The 25,743-nt window shown below is 36.4% G+C and overlaps 1 protein-coding gene across 1 annotated transcript; it reads left to right on the top strand.

Moving 5' to 3' along the window:
* The first annotated feature begins 7,046 nt into the window (after positions 1 to 7,046).
* On the top strand, positions 7,047 to 8,462 carry PDHA2 (pyruvate dehydrogenase E1 subunit alpha 2). The gene has a single exon (XM_045472335.1). It carries the CDS (start codon positions 7,132 to 7,134, stop codon positions 8,305 to 8,307), a length of 1,176 nt encoding a protein of 391 aa, XP_045328291.1. The 5' UTR covers positions 7,047 to 7,131; the 3' UTR covers positions 8,308 to 8,462.
* The last annotated feature ends 17,281 nt before the right edge of the window (positions 8,463 to 25,743 follow it).

The raw sequence follows: 25,743 nt of genomic DNA, 5'->3' as shown, positions 1-25,743 counted from the left end.
ATGGGTTCCTGATGATAATAAGAAAATTGGAAAGGGAAGATATTTTTATTTAAGTGGGTAAATGGCAAGAGCTCTTTCTTTCTAGACTTTTTCCAGGCCTAAATAACTACTGAGATTTAAAATGTAGTTTTTCCCTGGTAGATTAGAGAGAATGAAGGAAGTTAATGTTGAAAATATAGTTGGCAGTTCCCTACTGGTGAGAATTAAACCAATAAATCACATGAGAGTCTGTGGGTAATCATTTAAGCTGGTGAGAATAGGCACATAGTATTAAACTGTAGACCCACATTTACTTTTTTGGGTGGGTCAAGGTTGACATATCAGGAAATAAAGTGTGGGGTATAAGCAGTACAAGAACATGGCTTTTTTTTCCCTTAAAATTAGAGTAAGGTAATATCCATGGAGAAACATTTATGTTATGTGGCAAAGAGTTCCAGAAATTGATAATACTGAAGCTGTCATTAAATTTAGCCAAGTGCTTGATGTGAGAACTTTCAGTTCATTGTTGATGACACAGATTGTAGAAACATATGGAAGCAATTAGAGGAAAGTAAATGGAGACTGTGGATACTGGCTGCATGTTTGTGGAACTTGACTAGATAAAAGGAATGCTGTAGGATGAGATCTAAAAGAGGCAATGGTGACTTAAGTTTCTTCTTTCAGAGTTCAGGAAATATGAGCATGAAAGAAGGCCAAAGGAGAAGACAGAATTGATGATTCTCTGGTGGGGGACGGAATGGGGAGTGTACAAGAGAGAGGGGTGTCTCATTCTGAATGAACAGTGGATTCTGAGGCAAGGGCTGAGGAGTTAGATTTCCAGATAAGAAGAGAACTCCTCTTTTGCTGAGATTAGTGGGAAGGAAGCCTTCATAGACATCAAACTTCACCAGGGGACAGGGCTGGGGAGAGCAGTGTAGTACGTTCAGGCAAGGAACAGTACATCCGAAGGTGAGACTGGCTGTCCATGAACTAGGTGCATAACCTGAGGACATGCTTAATGTTTACTGGGCTTATTAACCTCCCTAGGTCTGCTTTTCTTCAGGTCAATGGGGATATGATGCATTCCATAAAATTTAATATTTAAAATTCCATACAATTTTCCATATAATATGGAAAATGTCCATAAAATGTGGAAAATCCCTTTAAAAGTTGTAATGCATTCTTGTAAATAGATGATGATTTTATTGTAGAATGAAGTGGGAAGAGGACTAGATGAGGGCAGATAAAGGCTAAGAGTTTTTGGAGAAACTCATCATAAACGTCAGTAGGGTGTTCATTGTCTAAGAGAATGGAAACAGCATAGCCAGCTGGCCCTGATAGGAGCTTGTTAAATTTCTCTACAATCCCCCAGTAACCTTGTTTTCTGAATATGGTACTTTTGAGAAGCGCCTGAGATGTTTGAGCTTAAAATCACTTCTTGCGCCCTATCTTCATTTACCAATATGGATGATGTTTCTTGGGCCTCTTATTTAAAATCCTCTCTGAGGCTTCTCCCATGGTGGCCTATTAGATTTACAGTGTTGGGTACTATGGAAATATCTTAGAAACTAGATGCACAGTGGGTCCGTGGGAACAGAAAGATTCTCACGCACAGAAAGCTCCATAAAACATCTACAGCATTGTCTTAGGTTGCTTGGAGAAACTGCATTCATATTCACAACGTATTGCATAATTATGAGATCCTGATTTTCATATTTCCCAGTGTGCCTTTTCAGCTCTGCTGTATTACCAAATTAAAGAAGACAACACAACTTTACAAAATTATAGTGTTCTGTTTTGAATGTTGCAGTTTGACAGTACTCTATTTTTAATTTGTTCATCATTGATCCTAATAAAGACAAACTGTCATTGTAACCATTGCCTGGAATGCAATACATTAGTTTTATTGCCTCTATAACAGCTGCTCATGTGTCGCTTCCTCTGTCATTCAATGATGATGTGTCCTTTTCTACACCCAGTGCCAGAAAATCTGGGAAAGCTCACAGCACAACACTTCCATATGAACCGGATTAAGTAGAGAGAAATCTAATTGTATGTCATCATTGTATTTCTACAACTTAGTACACAAAGGAGACATATAGAAGGAAAGCACTTTGTTATATGGGCTGAATAAGTGAAGAATGCATATTACACTTTTTTTACTGGCTTTGTAGATTTTGCCTTTCACCTAAACTCTCTATGCCTCAGTTTCCTCACACGGAAATTGAAAAATAATAGAAACCACTTTACCTGTCTCTGTGAAGATCACATAAACAAACTTTGTATCTCCAGCAAAGATATGCAAGGCTATCATATACCTGGGCAATATTTACAACGATGCCTTAAATATCAAATTGATGCATATGATAGCTTAAAATTTCATCTTTTATTTTTAGAAAATATTATTTTGCCAGGAAATTTTGCTTGTATATATCTATACATATTCACAAGGATCTCCCAAGAGAACCATGAAATCTATTGGGATCTCAGTTTAGGGTGTAGTAGGCAACACTGTGTCCCAGCTTAGACAGGAATAGGGCAAAGAAAACCGATGATGTGGCCAACAGTAGGTTGTTAAAGAGGGGTGCAAGATTTGCCTTCTTCCTCAGAGTGCTTTTTCCCACGATTTGCCTGTAATGGTCAAATGTGCTGCTCAAACTTCCTTCTAGGGGGCAGCAGTGCCCTGGAATTTTGCCAACATTCCTTTGTCTCTTTAAACCTAGTTTAGTGAGCGACTTGGGGCTTCAAAGAAGCAAAGTGAAAAGAAATAAATGTGCTAATTTTGTTATTGTATACCGATATTAGGAAAAGGTAAGAGTGTACCCAAAGTTGTTGGAGGTCATACATAAAGAAAACATCAAAAATGGTACAGTTAAGAGAAACTAAAAACTATCCAGAGAAGCCTTCATTTCACTATTGAATTCATAGTTTATTTTTACTATCACACTTAATATATATTTTATTTCTATTAAAATTAAGGTTCTCAGGCTACATTTATGTTTATTTAAAAGATAAAAATTTGAGACATGAGTTTTTAATTATGTGAAAATTAAAATCTTTTGAACAAAACACTTTCCCAGGAAGTGTAAATAATACTTTCTGGAGGAAATGCAAATAGACCTAACTGTGACTTAGGCTTTCGTGAATTTGTTTTGATTTGTTAGAAATATGTATGGAATTGATGACTTTTCTTCTGAATGGGGATTCCGATTTTATAAAACAACTCAAAGTACTAAGCAGAAACAAATTTACAACTTCTGATATCTATACTAATACTTTACTGGTTGAGACATTAGACCATACTAAATCTCGACACCAAGTTATACATGAATTTTTATTTCTTATCTCACTTGGCCACATTCAATTACAGCTCTAATTATAGGAAGCTTATTAAAAGTTTGAAAAGTTTTCTTTTATAGTTTTGTGTAACGATCCCTTTTACCATTATCTGCCAGACCCTGTTCCCAAACATTAAGGATATGGGGTCACATATTAAGGGATGACGACTCAGATGATTTTGTTCATCTGGCAGAAGAAAGACGGTGGTTTCATCAGTTGCTACCAGAAATTAACCCACAATGTCTTTCCTTTTCTAACACCATCATTGTTTGGGTGGAATGAGGAGCGCTCTCATTTTACATCTTGTTTTCAATCAAGTCTTCTCTTCATAATAATTTATCCTGAATTTTTATTTAACAATACCTCAGAATTATCGTGGGGGTGAGAAGAAAAAAAATATTGGTTGCCCAGGGTTCTGAACTATTCTGAAACAACCTCACTTATTATAACATTAAATAGGAACTTTGCTTGATTGTCATTATTTTGCAGAATATATGGTACTGACATTTTCCCTTCTCTCTGAGGGAGATAAAGTAATAGACCAAATGGGAAAAATTCTTCCCTGAGTTATATATAACTCTTAATTTTTTCACCAAGTTCTTACTCATCACTCTTAATTGCCAAATCTTAGAGCGATGAAAAAAATACATTGCCACTAATCATATCATGAAATCTGATATTATTTATCTGGAACATATTCACTTTTTAACAGTTTTCTTCATTTAACATTTGGTGAAAGACTGCAATTATTGCTGGAGGAATTGAAATATGCTTAAAATACACTGTTCTTTTTTTTTTTACATTTCCTTGTCACTTATTAAAAAGTATTTTATACGCTATTGATGCAGTAGGGTGACACTTTTAAGATAAATTCAGAAATGCCCCTGGAGTATCAACCATTAGACATGAAATGTGAAATTCTGTCACACAGACATGAATGAGTGCTACTATAATCACTGGCTCCTCTTTTATTAGGTTTTTTATTAATTAAATGTAAAGTCTACCATTGGCCTTATAAAAGTGCTCATCTGTTTTCCTTTAATTTCAAATAGATTAAAAGTAAGATTTGGTGTTAATTAAAACTTGGAATTTATGGGGATTTTAATTGCAAACAGCATTTCAATGGTGAGCATGCAGATGACTATTAGTTCTGTTTTGTAATAAACACGGTATTGAACAACGACAGGACAAAAGATAAATTATATGAAGAGCAGTATGCCCTGATCGGCTCTGTGGTCCATGCATAGCCTGAATCCTGTCTAGTTGAGGGCAGATAAGAGGAGAAACTCAGAAGCTCAGGATCTCCTTGGTGAGTTTTAAACTTTTACACTGCTGTCTGGAAATTTCACTTTTACTTTAAAAATGTGGGCTTAGGAACATAACAAAAATTTAAAAAGTGAGCAAACAAACAACAACATCATCGGGATTAATCAGTTTAATGGAAATGCTTTGATATCATATTCTGTACATATAACTGCACCTACCCTTAGGTTGAACCTAGGTTAATATAGGTTAATTATATATGATGTCCAAGAGGCCTCTGGAAGTTTCACATTTTATTATTTATTATCTTAACCGGACCCTGTTGCTTAAACAGGGCTATCTTCTGTGGGACCTGTAGCACAGGTATTTTCCAATTAGCATCTTTGCATATTCTCCTTTGGAATGAGTTGGGTTTAGCCTTGTCACGTTGGGCTTTTATGGGGAACTCTATCTTTGCAGCCCAGGCTACACATGACAAGATTAAATTGGCACACTTTACTATATAACTCTTGTGTTCCTGGCAGGACTAGCCTGTCTGATACCTCTGAGAGAAGGCTCAGCTGTCACTCAGTGACCCATTAACACTACTGTTCCATCCTGCAGTGTCATTTTTCTCATTCTCATGGAGATAATGCTCCCTGGAGATGTCCAATACCTGCAGGAATGAAAGAGAACAGCAGAGAGAGGCTAACTATCAAAGAGAGAGCAAATAACACAGCAAGACCATGAATTCCAACAGCAGAATTTTAAGTTGAACGAAAAGATGAGGCCCATTAAAATGACTGGGATGGGAAGGAGTTGGGGGGAGTCAAGTTTTAAGAGATATTGTAACTTTTTAACAAGCTATTTTCTACTTCCTGCCTGAATATCAAAAGGAGTGTCCAACATAACACCTGCAACTAGACATAGAGAAGGCAGCTGCTTTGAACGTGTCATAGGGAAATTTGGCTAAAGATTTATTGACAAACAGGGATTTTGTATTTTATTTGTATCTTTGTTTATAAATAGGCAATGGATATAAAACAGAAGACTCAGTAAGGTGAATGATTTAATAGTCTACATAGAACCAGATTCCTGGATATGGTTGGATTATTGGGGTACAAAAATCACCTTACTAGTAAAAGTACAAAAGAGGAAAATGATATGTGATCTCTATAACACTAGGCCTATGACTTCTCTTGTCCTATGATTGAACTGTTACCAGTGACTTAAGCAAATTCTATTGCTCTCTTTCAGTCCAAACTGCACACTGTTTAGTGGGTCACTTTATAAGAAGTTACCCTCTCTAATGTTTACTATAAAAAGATATTATATGGGGTGCCTGGGTGGCTCAGCTGGTTAAGCCTCCAACTTCAGCTCAGGGCATGATCCCTCAGTTCCAAGCCCGTTTCCAGCACTGTGCTGATAGCTCAGAGCCTGGAGCCTGCTTCGGATTCTGTGTCACCCTCTCTCCGCCCCTCCCCCACTCATGCTCTGTATTTCTCTCAAAAATAAGCAAAAGAAAGTTTTTTTTTAAATAAAATAAAGAGATAATAAGATAATAAGAAATAACAATAAGGAAACACTTCTCAATTTCGTGGACTAAGACTGATTCAATTTAGGTTGATATAAAAACAAAATCCAGCATCACTTGCATCTTGATGTTTTCTATGGAAGCCTGTTGAAGACATTACAAGGAAAAGACAAAAAAAGGTAAATTAGTCAGAAAATAGAGGGACACAAAAAGGGATAAGAGTCGGGATTATAAGAAACACAAGGAAAGGTGCCATATCAAAAATTTACCGCAATCTGCATCTCAACTCTGCCTTTAATCTTCCCACTTCAGGAAAACCTTATTATTGGGTTTAGACTGCTATACTCTGGCTGGGGTTTATGTATCATCACCTGCCTTGCACTCTCCACTCCTCCCTCAGGTGACACACGTGCTAGAAGCCATAGGGTAAATGTGCCGTATTCTTTTGCGACACCAACTTTTCTTTAAAAAGTCTGTGTGTGTTTAAAGTTAAATATTTAAATTACAAGTAATTTGCATCTTTCTTTTTACATTCAAATAAATATGGTATACTATGGAGTAGGATAAAATATCCATACATATTCTAAAACAAAATTTTAAAGACTTTAAAGAAATACTGGCAAGAATATCTTTGGCCTAACCTCTCGGATCCCTCATGTGCCTTGGGGACTGTGTTTGCGCCTCTGTTCCATTGATGTAGGGTCAAGAAGCGCTCTATAGTGTTTAGCAGGAAGAAGGGACTCTGGTTACGTTTAGGCAATGATGATGGCACTAATTAGGATAGGGTGGTTGTTCAGCCAAGTCTTTCAAGAAACGAAACAACCTTTATTCTTAATTACAGTTGGAAGGCACTGCAAAAATCAGTCCGTCAGGTCTGGCAACTTGGTGACACGGAGCGGCGTGACGTGGCCTCTGTTGCCAGCGTGGTCATTGTGGCGCGGATGGCATTCTGACGCGGAAGGAGGCTCCGGAGGGGACGGGCGCAGCCAGGCCTCTGGGCAGCTGAGAGTCGGGACCACCCCCTTGGGCTGTTCTCCATGAGGAAGATGCTCACTGCCGCTGTCTCCCGCGTGTTGTCCGGGGTCAGGCACAAGCCCGCTAGCAGAGTGCTGGTGGCATCCTGTAACTATTCAAATGATGCGATGTTTGCAATTAAGAAATGTGATCTTTATCGCTTAGAAGAGGGTCCCCCTGTCACAACAGTGCTCACCCGGGAGGATGGGCTCAAATACTACAGGATGATGCAGACTGTTCGCCGAATGGAGCTGAAGGCAGATCAGCTGTATAAACAAAAATTTATCCGTGGCTTCTGTCACTTGTGCGATGGTCAGGAAGCTTGTTCTGTGGGCCTGGAGGCCGGGATAAATCCCACCGACCATGTCATCACATCCTATCGGGCTCATGGCTTGTGCTATACTCGTGGACTCTCTGTCCGATCAATTCTTGCAGAGCTGACAGGACGAAGGGGAGGCTGTGCTAAAGGAAAAGGAGGATCGATGCATATGTATATCAAGAATTTCTATGGGGGCAATGGCATTGTTGGCGCACAGGGGCCCCTGGGAGCTGGTATTGCTCTGGCCTGTAAATACAAGGGAAACAAGGAGGTCTGTTTGGCTCTTTATGGGGATGGTGCTGCGAATCAGGGTCAGATAGCTGAAGCTTACAATATGGCAGCTTTGTGGAAATTACCCTGTGTTTTCATCTGTGAGAATAACCTCTATGGAATGGGAACCCCTGTTGAGAGAGCATCAGCCAGCACCGATTACTATAAGAGAGGAAATTTTATCCCTGGACTAAGGGTAGACGGAATGGATGTTCTAGGTGTTCGGGAGGCAACTAAGTTTGTAGCTGACTACTGTAGATCTGGAAAGGGGCCCATAGTGATGGAGCTGCAGACCTACCGGTATCATGGACACAGTATGAGTGACCCTGGGATCAGTTATCGTACCCGAGAAGAAGTTCAGAATGTGAGAAGGGAGAGCGATCCTATTATGCTTCTCAAAGACAGAATGGTAAACAGTAAGCTTGCCACTGTTGAGGAACTAAAGGATATTGATGTTGAAGTGAGGAAAGAAGTTGAGGATGCAGCCCAGTTTGCTATGACTGATCCTGAACCACCTTTGGAAGAACTAGCTCATCACATCTACTGCAATACTCCAGCTTTTGAAGTTCGTGGTGCAAACCAGTGGATCAAGTTCAAGTCCCTCAGTTAAAGGGAGACTTATGTAAATTTACTTTTAGTCCTTCATGGGAATGTTCATGGTCCACTTAAAGGAACTGTGTGCCCAGTTTGGCTAAGCAGGAATACAACCCATTAAATAAGGGCCCTGTAAACTTTTATTAAAATAAATTGAGATGATTAAGTGATTATTAGAAGAGAATAAAGGAGATCATTGAAAAAATGTACATTTAATTACAAAGGATATTTCATTCAATTGTACATTGTTGCATTAAAAGATATCATTCATTTAATCATTTAGCGTTGTTGAAAGGTAAACTCTGGCACATGAAAATTTTCAAGAATTTGTTTGAACATGCATCAGTAGGAATCAGGCAATGCCAGACCAGAGACGGTTAGGTGTGCTCCATCAACAGGAGCTAGGGGAAGCATTTTTATACAGAAGCAAAGCAAGGAAATTATTTTATTGGCTATACCTTAAGGTGCTGCTGGGAAAGCCTAACTAGCTGTTTGTAGTTGCTTACTTTTAAGTGTCATTTTCTCAATTTGAGTCCATTGACTCTGGCTTAGGTTTTGGTTTTCTTAAGTAGGCTACCACGGCATTACAGCCACCTTAGTCTGATGGCCTCTTTATTTAATTAAACAATGTGAATACCTTAAAGATCATTTTTAATTTTTACAAGTCTAAATTGGGAAAAACAAGATTATTTAACTTCTCCTATTACTTGCTATAATAGTTCTATTTGATTTAACTTTATATTTGTAAGTACTCTTATTTAAAGGAAAAATAGTTCTTTGGTCCCTTCTCTACCTTGACAGGAGTTTGTGTGTAAAGTCACTATCCTAAGGTAGAGAGAGTTTCAAGCCACACCAAGCTGTTAGGTCCCCTGAAGCTTTGCTACTTACAATAGTTTACGTGAATTAACCATTGCCGACTATAGCATTGCTGACTATAATAGTGTGCCTGTGAACACATATAAGCATATGAGTGCCTACTCAATGTTGATGCTGAAGTCAGTTAATACTGATCATTTCCCAATGAAACATGCTACATAACAGGGCAGGGGGAGATGGGACAAGAAAATTTTTTCATGTACTTTCTTGCAATATTTTTAGTGTATCAATTTAAAGGAAAAATGTAAACAAAGTTAGGAAAAACTGCATTTTGCTTTAACCTTCAAGTTAAAGTTACTCTTATTTTTCAATCCACTTGTACCATTATGTGTTCCATATTTTAAAGAAACTATCCTGGTGAATTTCAGACTGAAAAAAAAGCAGATATGGTGACATCAAAAGAAATAAACCAAAGAGGAGGAGGTGATACTCATAAAAAGTTGAATGTTCGCTTCGGCAGCACATATATTAAAATTAAAAAAAAAAAAAAAGTTGACGGGCACCTGGGTGGCTTAGTCAGTTGAGCGAATGACTCTTGATTTCCATTCAAGTCATGATCCCAGGGTCGAGGGATTGATCCCCTCATTGGGCTCTCTGCTGAGCATGGAGCCTGCTTGGGATTCTGTCGCATGCTCATATTCTCTTTCCTTCTGCCCCTTTGCCCTGGTTGCACTCTCTTTCTTTCTCTAAAATAGTAGTAGTAGTAGTAATAATAATAATAATAATAAAGTGGAAAGTAAAAACTGCCTTGACTAGAACATTCGCAGACAACTTTTTTCAAAGGAAAATCTAACTTGCATCATATAGGTTTGGTTTTTTTGGCAGTCCAATACCACGACAATTAACAAGTCATGATCTTGTGAAAACATTTCTACTTGGTGATATTGGAGTAATGATCACAAATCCCATTGAACATGATGTTTGGCATGTCTTGTTTTTCTGAGATACACTTAACTAAATCAGATATCAGAATTTGCCTGTGACCTAAGAAATAGTTTGTAGAAAACATCAGAAGAATAAGTAATTAAAAGTTGAAACACATCAAAGAAAAAAAATAACTATGCATCATGATGGATGTTAAGTAGACTTATTGTGGTGATCATTTCATAATATATATGTGTATCCAATCATTATGTTGTAAACCTGAAACCAATATCCTGCTATGTGTCAACTGTATCTCCATTTGTAAAAAAAGGTTATAGCCTTTTTGTTTAATTGTACAACATCTACTTCCACAAATAACAGCTAGATACTTTCTAAGAACTCTAAGAGAAAACCAAAAGCTTAGAGACCTGTGAGTATTTGAACATATGTACACATATGTGTAGGCTGAATCTCCATGCCTTACTCCAAAAAGATTTAAGCACATAAAATAACCTCAACATTTTAAAATCAGAAAGTGGAGATGAGTGTTGGTGTATTTATAAATCAAGAATATTACTGGCTAATATGTTTTGTCTATGCAAATAGAGGTACCTTGATTGGATCCCTTCCATTAAAAACAAAAGCATTTCATAATACCATAGAAAATAATCACATATTTTATATGACAAATAATTCCTCTACTCTTTATTAATTTTGGCATACTTATATTTCTATAAACTTGCAAGTGGAACATAAGCTGTTCAAAGCTAATTCTCCATGTATACTATAAAGAAATTTTAAAATTTTGCTTATATTACGGATTATTTTAATATCCATAAAAATTAAGATACAAACAACTTATTAGAGATTAATCCATCACAAAACCATGATACACAGATAATCCATTTCAAGAAAAAATCCAATCTTGATCTATTAAAGTTATAGAGTACATTTATCATAATACACATTATCAAATTCCATTAAAGCAGGAGTTTTCAATGTTTTCCATATTAAAAAATGTCCAGACTTTTGTGTGTACATTCAGTAACAATACACGTGTGACTGCACAGAGTTCTGTAGTGATGCAAAAATTTTAAAAAAGTAAGAACAAAAACAAAACCCCCCTGTTGTCTTCAGTTAGGTCAAACAATAAATTATTAATAGCAATTACTTATCAAGTTGTAAATTAGAGAGGTGTAGAAATTTAGCAGCTGGATTATATTTCCTATCCATAATACTATGTAATTCAGTCTATTTTATCCAGGTATTAGAAGGCTTAACAAGCCATGATGGTTATAATAAAATTTTCACTGTTGCAACAATGCTAGAATATCTGAGAGAAAAGGAATTACTACTATCTTCACCTTTATGATACTCTAGAAAGGTAAAGGATTGTGTGCATATCGATGGAGTGGAATGAGAAAGGAAGGAGGTTAAGAAAAATATATAAAGGGAATATTTAGATACATAAGAATTATATTTATTTAAAAATGTGATATGCCTGCCAATCAAGTATACAAAAAATGCAGCAGATATTAGTGAAACTTAGCCTGATCATTTGTGGGAAAGAGCTTGTTTTTAAAGAGTGAAATATAAATTACATACCATAAAATCCATCTTTAAAAAGTGTATATAGTCCAGTGATTTTTATTATGTTCACAAAGTTGTATAATCCTTACCACTACCTAATTCCAGAATATTTTCATCACCCCAAAGAAAAGCCAATAACCATTATCAGTTACTTCCCATTTCCCTATCTCTTCACCCACTGGAAAGTACTAATCTACTTTCGGTTTTTGGACTTGGGTATTCTTCACAGTCTATATAAATCATAAATTATGTGCTCTTGTGTGTCTGCTTTCACTGAGCATAAAGTTTTCCAAATTTGCTGTAGCATATATTGGTACTCTTTTTTTTTTAAACTTTTTAAATGTTTATTTATTTTTGAGAGGGAGAGAGTGTGAATAAGGTGGGGCTCAGAGGGCAGAAAGAGAGGGAGACACAGAATCTGGAGCAGACTCCATACTCTGAGCTGTCAGCGCAGAACCCAACGTGGAGCTCGAACCCACAAACTATGTGATCATGACCTGAACCAAAGTCGGTCGCTCAACTGACTGAGCCACCCAGGTGCCCCTTGGTACTCTTTTTATGAACAACATTCCATTTTATTTATCCATTCATCAGTTGATGGGCATTTGGATTTTTTCAAAGTGGACATTTTGGTTATTATCAATAATAAAAGTTAAAAAACTGATTGTTTCTTAGTGAACACAAGTACGATAGAAATTTTAAAGTTATTATTAGGACAAGGCAATGCAACAGAATCCTTCTGCTATAATCTCAATTAGGTAAAATAAATTAAAGACACGTTAAAGTATTCTCAGCTTGAGGGGCACCTGGATGGCTCAGTCGATTAAGTGTTCAACTGCAGCTCAGGTCATGATCTCCCGGTTCGTGAGTTCGAGCCCTGCGTCTGGCTCTGTGCTGACAGCTCGGAGCCTGCAGCCTGCTTCTGACTCTGTGTCTCCATCTCTCTGCCCATCCCCCTCTCGTGCTCTGTCTCTCTCTCTCTTGAAAATAAATAAAGGTTAAAAAACTTAAAAATAAATAAATAAACATTAAAAAAACAAAAACAAGCAGAAGTTTCAACTTGAATATTTCTCAATTTATATGATTTACTCTAATTGGATTTTTATTTAATAGACTTTAATTTTTAAAACAATTTTAGAGTTACAGAAAAATTGAGAACAATGTACCGAATTCCCATATACCCTACACCCAGTTTCTCCTATTATTAGCATCTCATAGTACTATGTGGCAAGGAAAGGGTTACCTCAGTAGCTTAGGTGTCTCAAAACCTGCACATCCCAGAGAAAGGTCTGTCTTCATACTCCTGGGAGATAACTTCTGTACCCCTAGAATATTCTTCCTGATAAGAATGTTCTGTATGCCTAAGGCCTTGGGCCATACTGTACTAGTTTGTCCAGATAAGTTTATCTTAATAACGTGTCCCCATGTTACTGTACTGAGAAGAAATAACTGGAAGCTTGTACCTAGTTTCTCTTAGAATTTTCTCCATGTGTCTTTTCCCTTTGCTGATTTAGATTTGTATCTTTTCACTGTAATAAACAATAACCATAAGTATAACCAGAAATTGAGTTTCTTAATTATAATATAATAAAAACCTATATATAGAAGAATAGTCCCAAATATATTAGGTTGCTAGTTCAGGATCATATAGCCATTGATCATAGCCACTATTCTCTTAAATTATATCTACATAATTTAGGCATTTTAATTTCACTTAAAAAGAGGAAACTAAGACTCAAGTTAAAGAAGTTGCTCAAGATTTCACAATTTATAAATGGTGGAGGCAAGATTCAAAACCGGCAACAAAGTTCATATTTTGAAAAGTACTTTTTTTGTACTGCTTATTAAGCATTGCTTCTAATTATACTCAACCACGCAATAGGTTTTTTTAAAAAGTACATTAACAAATGAATGAATGGAATTAAAGTCCAACCAAGGGATTTTTGTCAATCACTCCACCATCATCTGAGTTCAGATTTTTAGGCTTAGTGTAGAAACACAAAAACAAAAATTGGGAGGGAAACAGAGAATAGGAGGTAAAACAGATAATAGATAGCCACAATACTGTGATACTCCTCCCATATAGTAGTGACATCGCTGTTCCTTACTCTTGGATATATCAGTGCAGACGTTCACAATTTAGAAGTAGAAAGGATGGGGAAAGATAAGTCTCCAACAGAAAAGAAAGCCTAGGAACAAAATTACAACTGTTCAACATACATTTTCCCACCATCTGTGGCTGGTTTTGGGATGAACTAAAGTAATGACAACGTTAGGTTTTTTGGTATTATAGTAAAACGTCAACCATAGGTCAAGAAACACACTGAAAACTACAGTTGCAATTTCACTGACTGAGGCTTGTCTTGAGTCCAGATGGAAGTTTTCTGTTGATTGGTGAGTATCAGGCTTTGATGAGTCAAAGCCAGAACTTGAAGTGCCAAAGTAGTATGTGAACAAGTCCTTGGGAGTTCAAGGCTACCCATGTCCATTCTACCCAAGTAGTAAAGAGGAATCCAAGCAGCCGAGGGCTCAGGATTACAGAACCTGAGATGCAAACCTAGAATGAAATCAGGAACTGAGTGAAATCAGTAGGTAGAGAGGAGACAGACAGAAGACTAAGGGAGAAGCCAGGAGAATGAGATGGAAAGGTGTAACCAATAACGGCAAGGAAACTAGAAGTCATAGGTGTGCATATTGATGAACTTTATATTATCATGGAAATTAGAATCTATTGAATGAATTGAATCACTAGCACCTTGTGTATTGACAGGCCATTTAGAGCCTAATGCTTCTAGTCCAGTATCATTGGGTCTTAAAGCAGCCCTACCTTTATGTAACAAGGAAATAAATTAGAGTCTGGACTTTGGTGTCATTTAAATCTAGATTCAAATCAAGAGAAATGGTACCTTGAGCAAGGGACTTACCTCTGTATCTCCACATCCTCTATAATTCAGTTGATCCATATGATTGTTGTAAATGTTAAATGAAGAGCAAGAAATGAAGTAACATCTAACTTAGTTCCAGGTACACTCAAGATTCAATAAATAAAAATTTCTGACCCATAGGGAGAGAAGGGATTATGCCATCTGAAAGCAATAAAGAGTCTTCAATTTTATGTAGGTAGCTAGGTATAAAGATTGCAGTGGTCAGAAGACAATGTAAGCTGCGTGTGGAATAGATTTTCACAAATTTAGCCACCCTATGTTTTCTCATGATCTCTCCCTCCTTTTTGTTTTGTTTTGTTTTGTTTTGTTTTAAGGATATTCACTACAGAATTGTTTATAACGACAAAAAAAAACCCTATAAACAGTAAGTTCTACAATAGAAAGACTGGTGACATCAATTACGTATATCCATAGCCATTAAAATAACACTAAAACATGGGTGCCTGGGTGGCTCAGTCAGTTAAGCATCCAAACTTGGCTCACATCATGATCTTACAGCTTGTGAGTTCGAGCCCCGCGTCAAGCTCTGTACTGACAGCTCAGAGTCTAGAGCCTGCTTCAGATTCTGTGTCTCCCTCTCTAGACCTCCCCGGCTCACGCTCTTTTAAAAACATATAAAAACATTAAGAAATTTTTAAAAATAACACTAAAATATTTTTAATCATATGAAAATGTATTAATAGTGAAAAGCACACATATGCTAAGATCTAATTTATAAACACCAAAAGCCAATTATAGCTAGGCACAGAGAAAGAAGGCTGTATTTACACAACAGTGGTTGGTTTTGGTCACTGAAAATAATCAGTGATCTTTTTTTGAATGGCACCCTTAGCTACTAAAACACATGTGACATGCTATATCTGCGTAATTATAGGCTACACTGAATTTTAAACTTTTTTCATACTTTAAACCTACTCATAGGAAAAAATATTAGAAAAAATATCTCATCGTCTTCTCTTAACTAATTCTCATCAGACAGCATTTGACACAAAAAGTAGTTATGAAATGCCATCAAGGTTGGGTAGAATATGATGTAGTAATAATGAAACTCCCCAGTTTGTACCCAAAATGTGTTCAGAACTCAGGGCTTTCAATCTGCTAACTACATACACTAAAGCATGTAGATATTGCACAGATACTACTTTGGTAGAATCAGGGCAAAAAGAGTACAGATTTTTCCATTATATTATAACATAGATGGATATTCTCATGCTAGAAATTGCTTCAAAATTAGACCCACTCTTTTTATCATGGATTCCTTTTAAGGAATGCTCCAAAATATTAATGCAAACAATGATCTGATCAGGCTTGAAACAAAACACCAGCCAAAACTCTCATTCAATCAGTATTCTATATTTTTTTCATTGACTTCATTCACGTCTGTTTGATCCATGAGGCTGATTTATACAGCAAAGAGCAAAGAAGAGAGGTCTCTGCAGTGGAATTGAGAGAGATGGAAATTTTCTGCCAAGTTTATGCACAGAAAAGAACACAATCAAATTAGGAAACACTGAAGAGCAACAAAGACAGTTCATACAATACTTTCCTTTTGACGGGCCAATAAATACTCAAGCTGAATAATTTACCAAAAGAAAAAGAGCCCACTCAAACCTCATGACCTTTTGAACAATGAGCAAGAGTTCAATTATCCCCAAACGTTCTGGTAGAAGGCAGCTTTCCAGGCTGCAGTGTTATTGCAGCAGTCATACATTAAAATTAGTCGAGGGAGAATATTGCCTTTGTAGTTTCTGTGTCCTGCTATCGTTTATGTTACCTTCTTTTAAAAAACTTACTGCCACATGAAGTAGCACATTGCCAAAAAAGAAGAAAAAAGTAGGAGGAAGCAATTATTTTCATAATGTTTCTGGCGAGTGTGAGCTATTAGATTTCACTGGAGCAATTTATCTGCACGTTACTAGAGTGATAGTGTCACTTTAGAAAGTATATAATTTGCTTCCATTAGAGACTGAGAGTAACTTGCCAACAGTGCCCAGAGAATTTCTCCATCACCATCCATGTGGGCTGCAGTGTTGCAGAGTGAACAGCTCATCGCTTCCTTGGGAGACATTGAGGTTCCAAGAATCAGAGAGCTTTTTCTGTCACTGATATCTTGTGAAATCCTACAGCTTCCTTTAAGACGAAAGGCTGTAGAAGTTATATGGAACATCACATATTTTGCAACCCAAGCAGCAGAGTCCACTAGCAGTGTGAAAGCACATTAAGACCTTACTTCTTGTGGAGGAGACATAATTATTGTGATTGAAAATCAACATTGAAAAGCCTTTGTCAGTTCTCTCACTGTTGTTTTGTTTTTTAATATTCTTGTTAACCCTTTGTGTGTTTTCCTGTATCTTTCTGAAATGTTAAGATTAGAGCCAAAAGCCCTGCACAAACAAAACTCTGACAGGTCTAAAGACTATAGAAACACGGTTTCACTATTTTGACAGTGAATTATTTCTTATTTATTCATTGAATTGTGCTAACAGAGGAAAAAGAGCTGAATTCTTATTAGAGCAGAGTCAACTCAATTCTAAAATATACCTGAGGTCTGACACAACTGATGTTGATTTTTTTTTTGTCTGTGTGGTCTTGGATGAGTTAAGTTCTTCCCGCAGCATTCTTGACTACTCTGTAGAAAAGGGGAATATCACACTTACCCTGTGATACTGTTGTGAAGATTGGAAATAGCATACATGAAGTCCTAGTGCTTGGCACACATTAGGTGTTCCAAACAGTAGTTATGTTTTCTCTTCTCCCCTTCCTCTCCTTTATCTCCTATCTTATGTTAAAGGCTTGACTTTCCTCACATACCCTTACAGAAAAACATTCCTGGCTCTTCGCATTCACAAATGTCATTTAGGTTTTGAATCCATCATTCTAAAAGCTTAGTCACGATTTTTATTCAGTGATTCCTGAAACTCACTAAGCATTGTTCTTATTACATTACACAGGTCATTGGTGGACAATTTAAATGTTACCTGGCCTATAAATTGAGTTTACTGCATATGTAGTATAGACATGAGTTGCTAGGGGTTTGGCTTGCCTACCCTTATTATCCAGACTATTTATCCACTTTGAGCCTCTTTATTTTCTAAAAACCTTATCAAATTTTAATGTGAAGCATAGCACTTGTTATAAAGATGTCAATAATATGTAACCTTTCAAATTTCTAAAATGCAATGAACCTTTCCTATATGAGCTAATGTAGAAAAAGAATTGTCATATGCACAATACATGTGCATAAATGTTTCCTTTGAGAATACATTTACTCTTTTTATTTCTTAATAAGGACTTTATTTTAGTGCTAATCAACATATTAAGGGGCAGGTGGCAACATTCTGTCAAGTTAAAGGAGCAGCAGTACAAACACTCTATTTATTAACATTATTCATAAAGTTTCTATTGTAAACAGCACTAAACTACTTACTATTCACCATACGGGTATAAAAAGCGCATTGGAGCTTCAAAATCAATGACATGTTGCCCTCTGCCCAATGCTGCTCTTTGGCAAAGAGAGAAGAAGCCGTTTCTCAAACTCAGCATGCCATTTTTTAATTCACACTTAAATTTCCACTTGAGGAAACAAGCCAAAACAAACTATTCCTCCCTGAGATGCACCCTGGGAAGAAGTGCCCTCCCAACTTTAATAATTATCTCAGAAGAGTCTTTCTCCCACTCCCCTTTTCCATCTGAATAGGAGTTGCTTATTAGGACCTACTTGTTTCTATTCTTCTATTTGCATAATGCACAGATGTCAATCTGCTGGCTCTATTCTGCCCCACAGAATTAGAGTCTTTGTCTGCTGAGTAGATAGTTCTCTTTTTACAGCTATTATTAGCGATACAGTATATAAAAGTTCTAAGATTAAACAACTATCAGCATTTAGAGCGAAAGTCTATATTTTTAGTCAATCATACCTTGATTCAGGACTGCATCTTCTTTTGTAAATTAACCTATGTGCATGCTTGCAAAACATTCTATTTAGGGAAATCTTTATTTTAACATAGGATAGCTTGAGGATCTGTAAACAGCTGTTATTGTTGCTTGATTCATTACATACCATCTTTTAAAACACACTACTGTAAGTGGAAATACATCATTACTTAGTTACTAGAGCTTGGTAATAAAAATTAAAAACTATGGCCTTATTTCTCTGCCCACAATAACTTCTCAATGATTACATGGATATTTACTTGATTTTTTTTTCTTTTCCATCTGACATTCTATGCAATTCAACTTAATTCTGCAAATACCAAATGTTTTCAGTATCATTAATTGTTTTGGCATTTTCCTTACCTAAATTTCTAAAAAGGTATTTTTCAGAAGAAAGTGCTATCCAAGGCCATAGTACTACAAGTAAAAGAGACTCGTTTGAATTACACAGAGTTCCAAAGACAAGCAAATATAATTATGTTACATAGATAAGTACAGTACAACTGGGGGAAAATGCTTCTGTTCAGGATAGTCATCTAAAAATAGTATTTTCGGAAGCAAAAAATTTAGGAAAGCAAAATATCAATAACATGCAGAGAAATTTGATTCACAAATATTCTACTCAAGTTGGATCTTTCTGGAGTTAAATTACATTTAAATTTTTCTCAGCTCTTTCAATTTGAGCTATATTTGGTATAGATTTGTTCACCCAGCAGTTGATGATTAGTTTTTGAACAGTGAAGTGCAGGCAAAATTTACTACATTTATTCATCTTCATAACAATTTTGGATGAGGCTTCTTGAATAAGTCAACATTTATAGCCGTATATCATAGCATGGTTTTGTAAATACAGTTAAATAATAGTGAACATAATTTTTTTTAAAGTTTATTTATTTGGAGTGACAAAGGGAGAGAGAAGGGGAGGGACAGAGAGAGAGGGAGGGAGATGAAATCCCAAGTAAGCTCCGCACTGTCACTATGGGGTTAGAACCCAGGGACCATGAGATCATGACCTAAACCAAAACCAAGAATCAGATGTTTAACCAACTGAGCCACCCAGGTGTCCCAGTGAACATAAATTCTTAAGTAGGACCAGTTTTTTGGCTAGAATTCCGAAGCTGTTTAATTCATTTTTAAAAATATTTTTTTTAAATATCTATAAAATTTCACTTGAATTACTATCTAAAAATGGGATCTCTGATGCTAAACACACTCCATTACTTTTAAGGTTTCCATTTTTCTTGAAGGTGGCAAATATATACAAGATGCAAGCTAATTACAATGTTCCGTCATCTTTCCATTTTTATATATGTTAATCTTACATACATGCAAATAACATAGAGGTCTGGTGGATAAGACTCTATTATGATTGAGGAGATTGGATTATCCGTGACTTACCAAGAAAATTCTTTTGACTTCTATTCTGTGACTGACCAGGTATGATTTCCAGCACCTTCCAAAGTCTTGAACTGAACATTTCTAAGGTCTATTGGAAGATATGTAGTATTTGAAGCAGGATAGCTAACATAATTTTAGTCTCATGATTAAAAAATGCAGCAGGTCTGACTCTATCCAATTTCTACTTTCCTCAACTACAAATAAACTGAAGTTAATTATAAGAAATATTATGTAAGAGTCAACCATAGCAAACCTGCTTATTACCCTCAGCCCAGAACATATCGTAAGTGCTCCATAAATAAAGAGTAAATAAAGCAAATATATAGTTTTACGAAAAAAGGGAGAAAACTGGATTTGTAGGTTAGAAAAAGAGAAAATGAAAAATTACTCTTAGGTAAAATTTTCTTTCTCCATCTTAGTTTTCCTAAAGGGTTCCATAGAGGAACTGGGAATAGATTTGATTTTCTTTCTTTACTGAAAGATGCATGCTTTTTAAAGATTTAAGAGAGAATCAAAGAAAAGAGTTATTATTTTATTTTAACCATCATTAGTGTAGAGTAGTACCAGAGGCACCTTAGCAATCCACAGGCTAGAAAATCCTATATTAAAACTCATATTGCTCTTCTAAAAAATGTGTTTTTTTAATTTATTTTGAGGGAGAAAGAGAGAGAGAGAGAAAGAGAAAGAGAAAGAGAAAAAAACACTAGTGGGGGAGGGGCTGAGAGATAATGAAAGAGAATCCCAAGCAGGCCCTGAGCTGTCAGCATGAACTGTGAGATCATGACCTGAACCAAAACCAAGAGTCAGATGCTTAACTGACTGAGTCAACCAGTCGCCCCTCATATTTTCCTTCTTGACATAAGTATTTTTATACAATCCTTCCATTCAGTAATTATCATTGGTACTCGATGTTATTGATTTAAATTAGACTTTCTAGGGCACCTGAGTGACTCAGTCCATTAAGCCTCCAACTTCAGCTCAGGTCATGATCCCACAGTTTGCGAGTTCAAGTCCCACACTGGGCTCTGTGCTGACAGCCTGGAGCCTGGAGCCTGCTTTGGATTCTGTGTCTCCCTCTCTCTCTGCTGCTCCACTGCTAGTGCTCTCTCTCTCTCTCTCTCTCTCAAAAATAAATAAACACTAAAAAAATTAAATTAGAATTTCCTCCATACTGATGTGAATAAATGATTGAATCAGCAAATAACAAACGAAAATAATAGAGAAAACTTCCATGCAGAAAAATTGCAAATACTCTTTTGTAGATATTCTACCCTCAAATGTGTGGAGCATAACTTCCATTTTCTTTTTTTTAAAAATTTTTTTTTTTCAACATTTATTTATTTTTGGGACAGAGAGAGACAGAGCATGAATGGGGGAGGGGCAGAGAGAGAGGGAGACACAGAATCGGAAACAGGCTCCAGGCTCTGAGCCATCAGCCCAGAGCCTGACGCGGGGCTCGAACTCACGGACCGCGAGATCGTGACCTGGCTGAAGTCAGACGCTTAACCGACTGCGCCACCCAGGTGCCCCTACTTCCATTTTCTTAAATGTAGGTTATGCATAGTGACTTCCTTCGAAAGAGTAGAGGGTGGAAATAAGGAAGTATAGTAACTCAATAATGGAGAAATCTGACAAACATCACCTAATTCAACTAATAAAGGTCAACATCAATAATACTAAATCATGTTGATAGTATGTACTCCTGAAATGATGTGATGGAAATGGCACTTTAACTCCACGGTCTTCTTCCCAAAACATGTAACCCTAGTCTAATTATGAGAAAAACATTAAATACCTATTGAGGGATGTTACACAGAATGTCTGATTAGTAGTCCCCAAACCTATTACGGTCATCCAAAACAAAGAATGTCTGAGAACCTACCAAGAGGAGATTACAGAGACAAGATGGCTAATACGATGGTATCCTTATTAGGATCTAGGAGCAGGAAGTTGATATAGAAACTAAGGAAATATGAATAAAGTATGAACATGAGTTAATAATGGTTCAGTATTAATTCATTAATTATAGAAATGTAAAATATTAACAACATATACTAATATGTCAGTATTAATTTATTAATTGATAAATAAAGGTATGTAATCATCACTCCTGTATATTCAGAATATGAATTTGCAAGATTTGGTATTTTATCCTTTTTTATTTTTTTAATGTTTATTTATTTTTGAGAGAGAAAGAGAGAGAGAGCGAGTGGGGGAAGGGCAGAGAGAGAGGGAGACACAGAATCCAAAGCAGGCTCCAGGCTCTGAGCTGTCAGCACAGAGCCTGACGCGGCTCAAACTCATGAACTGTGAGACCATGACCTGCGCCAAAGCCAGATGCTTAACTGACTGAGCCACCCAGGCACCCCTGGGTATTTTATTTTTATAAGAATTTTATATTGATAACAAGTAGCAATGGCACTTCTTAAAATAAATTATCAGGAAAGATTTGTAAAATAATCTCAATCAAAGCTGATATGAAACTAACTTATGTTTTCAAAAGAAGCTGAATAAATCAGAGTCTAAAAAAACAAATAACATTAATATTGACAGACAACTTATCCATGATCAGTTCATGAACACAGAGGAGTATTAGAGGTGGGAACACTAGAAAAATTTGAAACAAATAATTACAATTAATTAATCAAATATTCTTCAAAAGCATTTATTATATCTGTCTGAAAGTTACAATTCTAATTCCGGATCCTGGAACATCAGCTATTGGTGCTATGTATTTTTGTGTATATCTCTTGATAAAAGAATGTGCGTTGGAGACTCTTATTTGCAGTCATGATCTGGGATGGGAGCAGAGTGGCCTGACATTTACAATACTTCAGTGGCAATTACAGCACAGTTAATATATCAATTTAATTAAATTTCTACAGTGATTCATGACATAAAATATCAAAATAAGTTAACTTGCATAGAAAAAGACAAAAGATCAATGCAGTGGGCAGAGATACGATGAATTAAATTAAAGTATAATTGCCATCTACTGAAAAGATTGTGTGCATAAGTAAGTTTTTTGTAAAGCAATCTCTTAGAAAGACATCGTTTATGGAAGTTAGATAAAATAGACCCCAGAAGACTCTAAAGATTCCTAAAGTCAGCTTTAAAGCATTATCTAAATTATTTTTTATCAAAGAACCACATTTGTATTAAATAAAAATAAATTCTTATTTTATCAACTTAAAATTCTTACATTTTACTAAGTATAATATGAACTTTGCATTGTAATTGTGATTTCTACAAATTTTACAGTGTTTTTAGATAAACTTATACTACTGAAAACTGTGACATAAAATCTGTATGATATAAAATAAATGCTGTTTGTCCAAGGAAGAATCTGTTTCAAAGATAGAAGAGAGAAAGTGACCCAGCTGGGTGATTGATCAAGTTCATTACATTCTCACTACCACCCGGAAGTAAGTATGAACACAGTGTTCTACAGCAATCTGGAAGGAAGGCTGATGGCCTTCCTGCCAATAAACGTAGTAGATAGGGTCTTCCGTAATTAAACGAAGAAAAAAAGGAAATGCTGTTCACTTACAGTGTCCCAAGCTGATGAAGTGGGTCTTACTGGTTATAAAAATTGTGCTAGAGAATTGATTAATAGGTGCTTTTATGTGTCCCTGCTTTCTAAATAATCTTCTTTTTTTTTTTTTTTTTTCCAACGTTTATTTATTTTTGGGACAGAGAGAGACAGAGCATGAACAGGGGAGGGGCAGAGAGAGAGGGAGACACAGAATCGGAAACTGGCTCCAGGCTCTGAGCCATCAGCCCAGAGCCCGACGCGGGGCTCGAACTCACGGACCGCGAGATCGTGACCTGGCTGAAGTCAGACGCTTAACCGACTGCGCCACCCAGGCGCCCCCTAAATAATCTTCTTAAAGTCAAGTTCCTTGTGGCACTAAACATCTTTATGTGTAAAGAGGAATGAGTTGAATTGGATGTACTAAGATATCTTCTAATTCTAACATCTTTTTTAAAAAAATTTTTTAACGTTTATTTCTTTTTGAGAGAGAGAGAGACAGAATATGAACAGGGGAGGGGCAGAGAGAAAGGGAGACACAGAATCTGAAACGGGCTCCAGGCTCTGAGCTGTCAGCACAGAGCTGTCAGCACAGAGCCTGATGTGGGGCTCAAACTCATGGACCGTGAGATCATGACCTGAGCCAAAGTCAGATGCTTAACCGACTGAGCCACCCAGGAGCCCCTAATTCTAACATCTTATAGTTCGATGATGATAAGATTATACCTAGCTCATTTCCTGTGTTAATAACCTTAATTTAGTTACTGATGGAATATTTATTAATTTATAAATAAAAAGTATTTTGTTGGTTCATTGAATCAAGCAAAATAAGGCAGCATGTGTGAGTGTGTGTGTGTGTGTCTGTGTGTGTATTAGAGTGCGAACTAGCTCTAAATATTCCAGTAAGTAAAAAAAAAAAAAGTATCAGTAGCTCTGTGTGGACATGTGCTAGGGAAATAAGATTATCAAATATCTCAAGAGAATTTGAGATGCCACCTTCAATAGTGATCTACTATCTTGAAAAACTCCATTGGTACTGCTAAAAGAAAATCATCGACACTAGAAAAAGAGAACAACTGTGTAGATAAAATAGAGTCCTATATTCCTAACAGTATTGCTGAGTCACTTCTCAGTTAAAATTAGGTTCATTTATGAGTAACAGAAAATCTCAAATTGTGGTAACTTTTTCAAGATAGAATTTTTTTCCCTTTCACAAAGTTATTGGCAGACTATGACTAATGTGATGGCTCTATTATCCAAAGGGACCCAAGCTCTTGTTGCGATCTACCATCTGTAATGTGTGGCTTCATCTTATTTTACAAAATATATTTTCCAGTTCTAGGTATCACATCCACATTGCAGTCTTCACAGGAGCTGTGTTACCATCTTGCTTACATTCCATGGGTCACATGTGGCTGAAAAAAACAAAACAAAACAAAGCAAGCAAGCAAACAAAAAACACCTAGCAAATAATGTATCTTTGGCAGCTCATTTGCCCAGCTTAAATTCATGGGGTCTATTATTGAGAAGAAGGTGACAATTGGCAGCCTCTGCCACTAATGGACCCTTTGGCGCAATGTCCCTTCATGTGTAATATATGCACCCTCCCATCCTAAGCTATCTTCTGATATAGTTTTTAAACCAAAAGAGAACATATCTTTTCCCAATATAAACCGTGGAGTTGGATTAGGATAACCTCAATTAAAAAACTTCCTTTGAGAAAAAGAAAGAAATTTAAATATCTAGGGTTACTGGTTCATTAGTATTTTGCGTACTTACTCAAGATGACTTTTTGTTAGTAGATTTTCAAAGTCAGCTGTTCTCAAACTTTTTGGTGTAAGGGCCACTTTGCATTTTTAGAAGTTATTGAGTTGTTTTGGAAAAAAAAAACTTTTTTTAAAAAGGGTATGTCTGTCAATAGTCTCCACTCTAAAAAGTAAAACCGAGAAATTTTAAAAAAAGGAATTGTCAAAACATTTATTAATTAGTTTGTTTAAAATAATGTCCAACCTGATGCATGTTAACATATTTTTATAAAGAATAAGTATATTTTCAAAAACAAAAAAAATAGTGAGAAGAGTGGTATCATTTAAATATTTGCAAATCGGGGCGCCTGGGTGGCGCAGTCGGTTAAGCGTCCGACTTCGGCCAGGTCACGATCTTGCCGTCCCTGAGTTCGAGCCCCGCGTCAGGCTCTGGGCTGATGGCTCAGAGCCTGGAGCCTGTTTCGGATTCTGTGTCTCCCTCTCTCTCTGCCCCTCCCCTGTTCATGCTCTGTCTCTCTCTGTCCCAAAAATAAATAAACGTTGAAAAA

This window comes from Leopardus geoffroyi, chromosome B1 (genome assembly GCF_018350155.1).
Source record: "Leopardus geoffroyi isolate Oge1 chromosome B1, O.geoffroyi_Oge1_pat1.0, whole genome shotgun sequence".
NCBI lineage: Eukaryota > Metazoa > Chordata > Mammalia > Carnivora > Felidae > Leopardus > Leopardus geoffroyi.
This window is presented reverse-complemented; position numbering and strand designations above follow the sequence as displayed.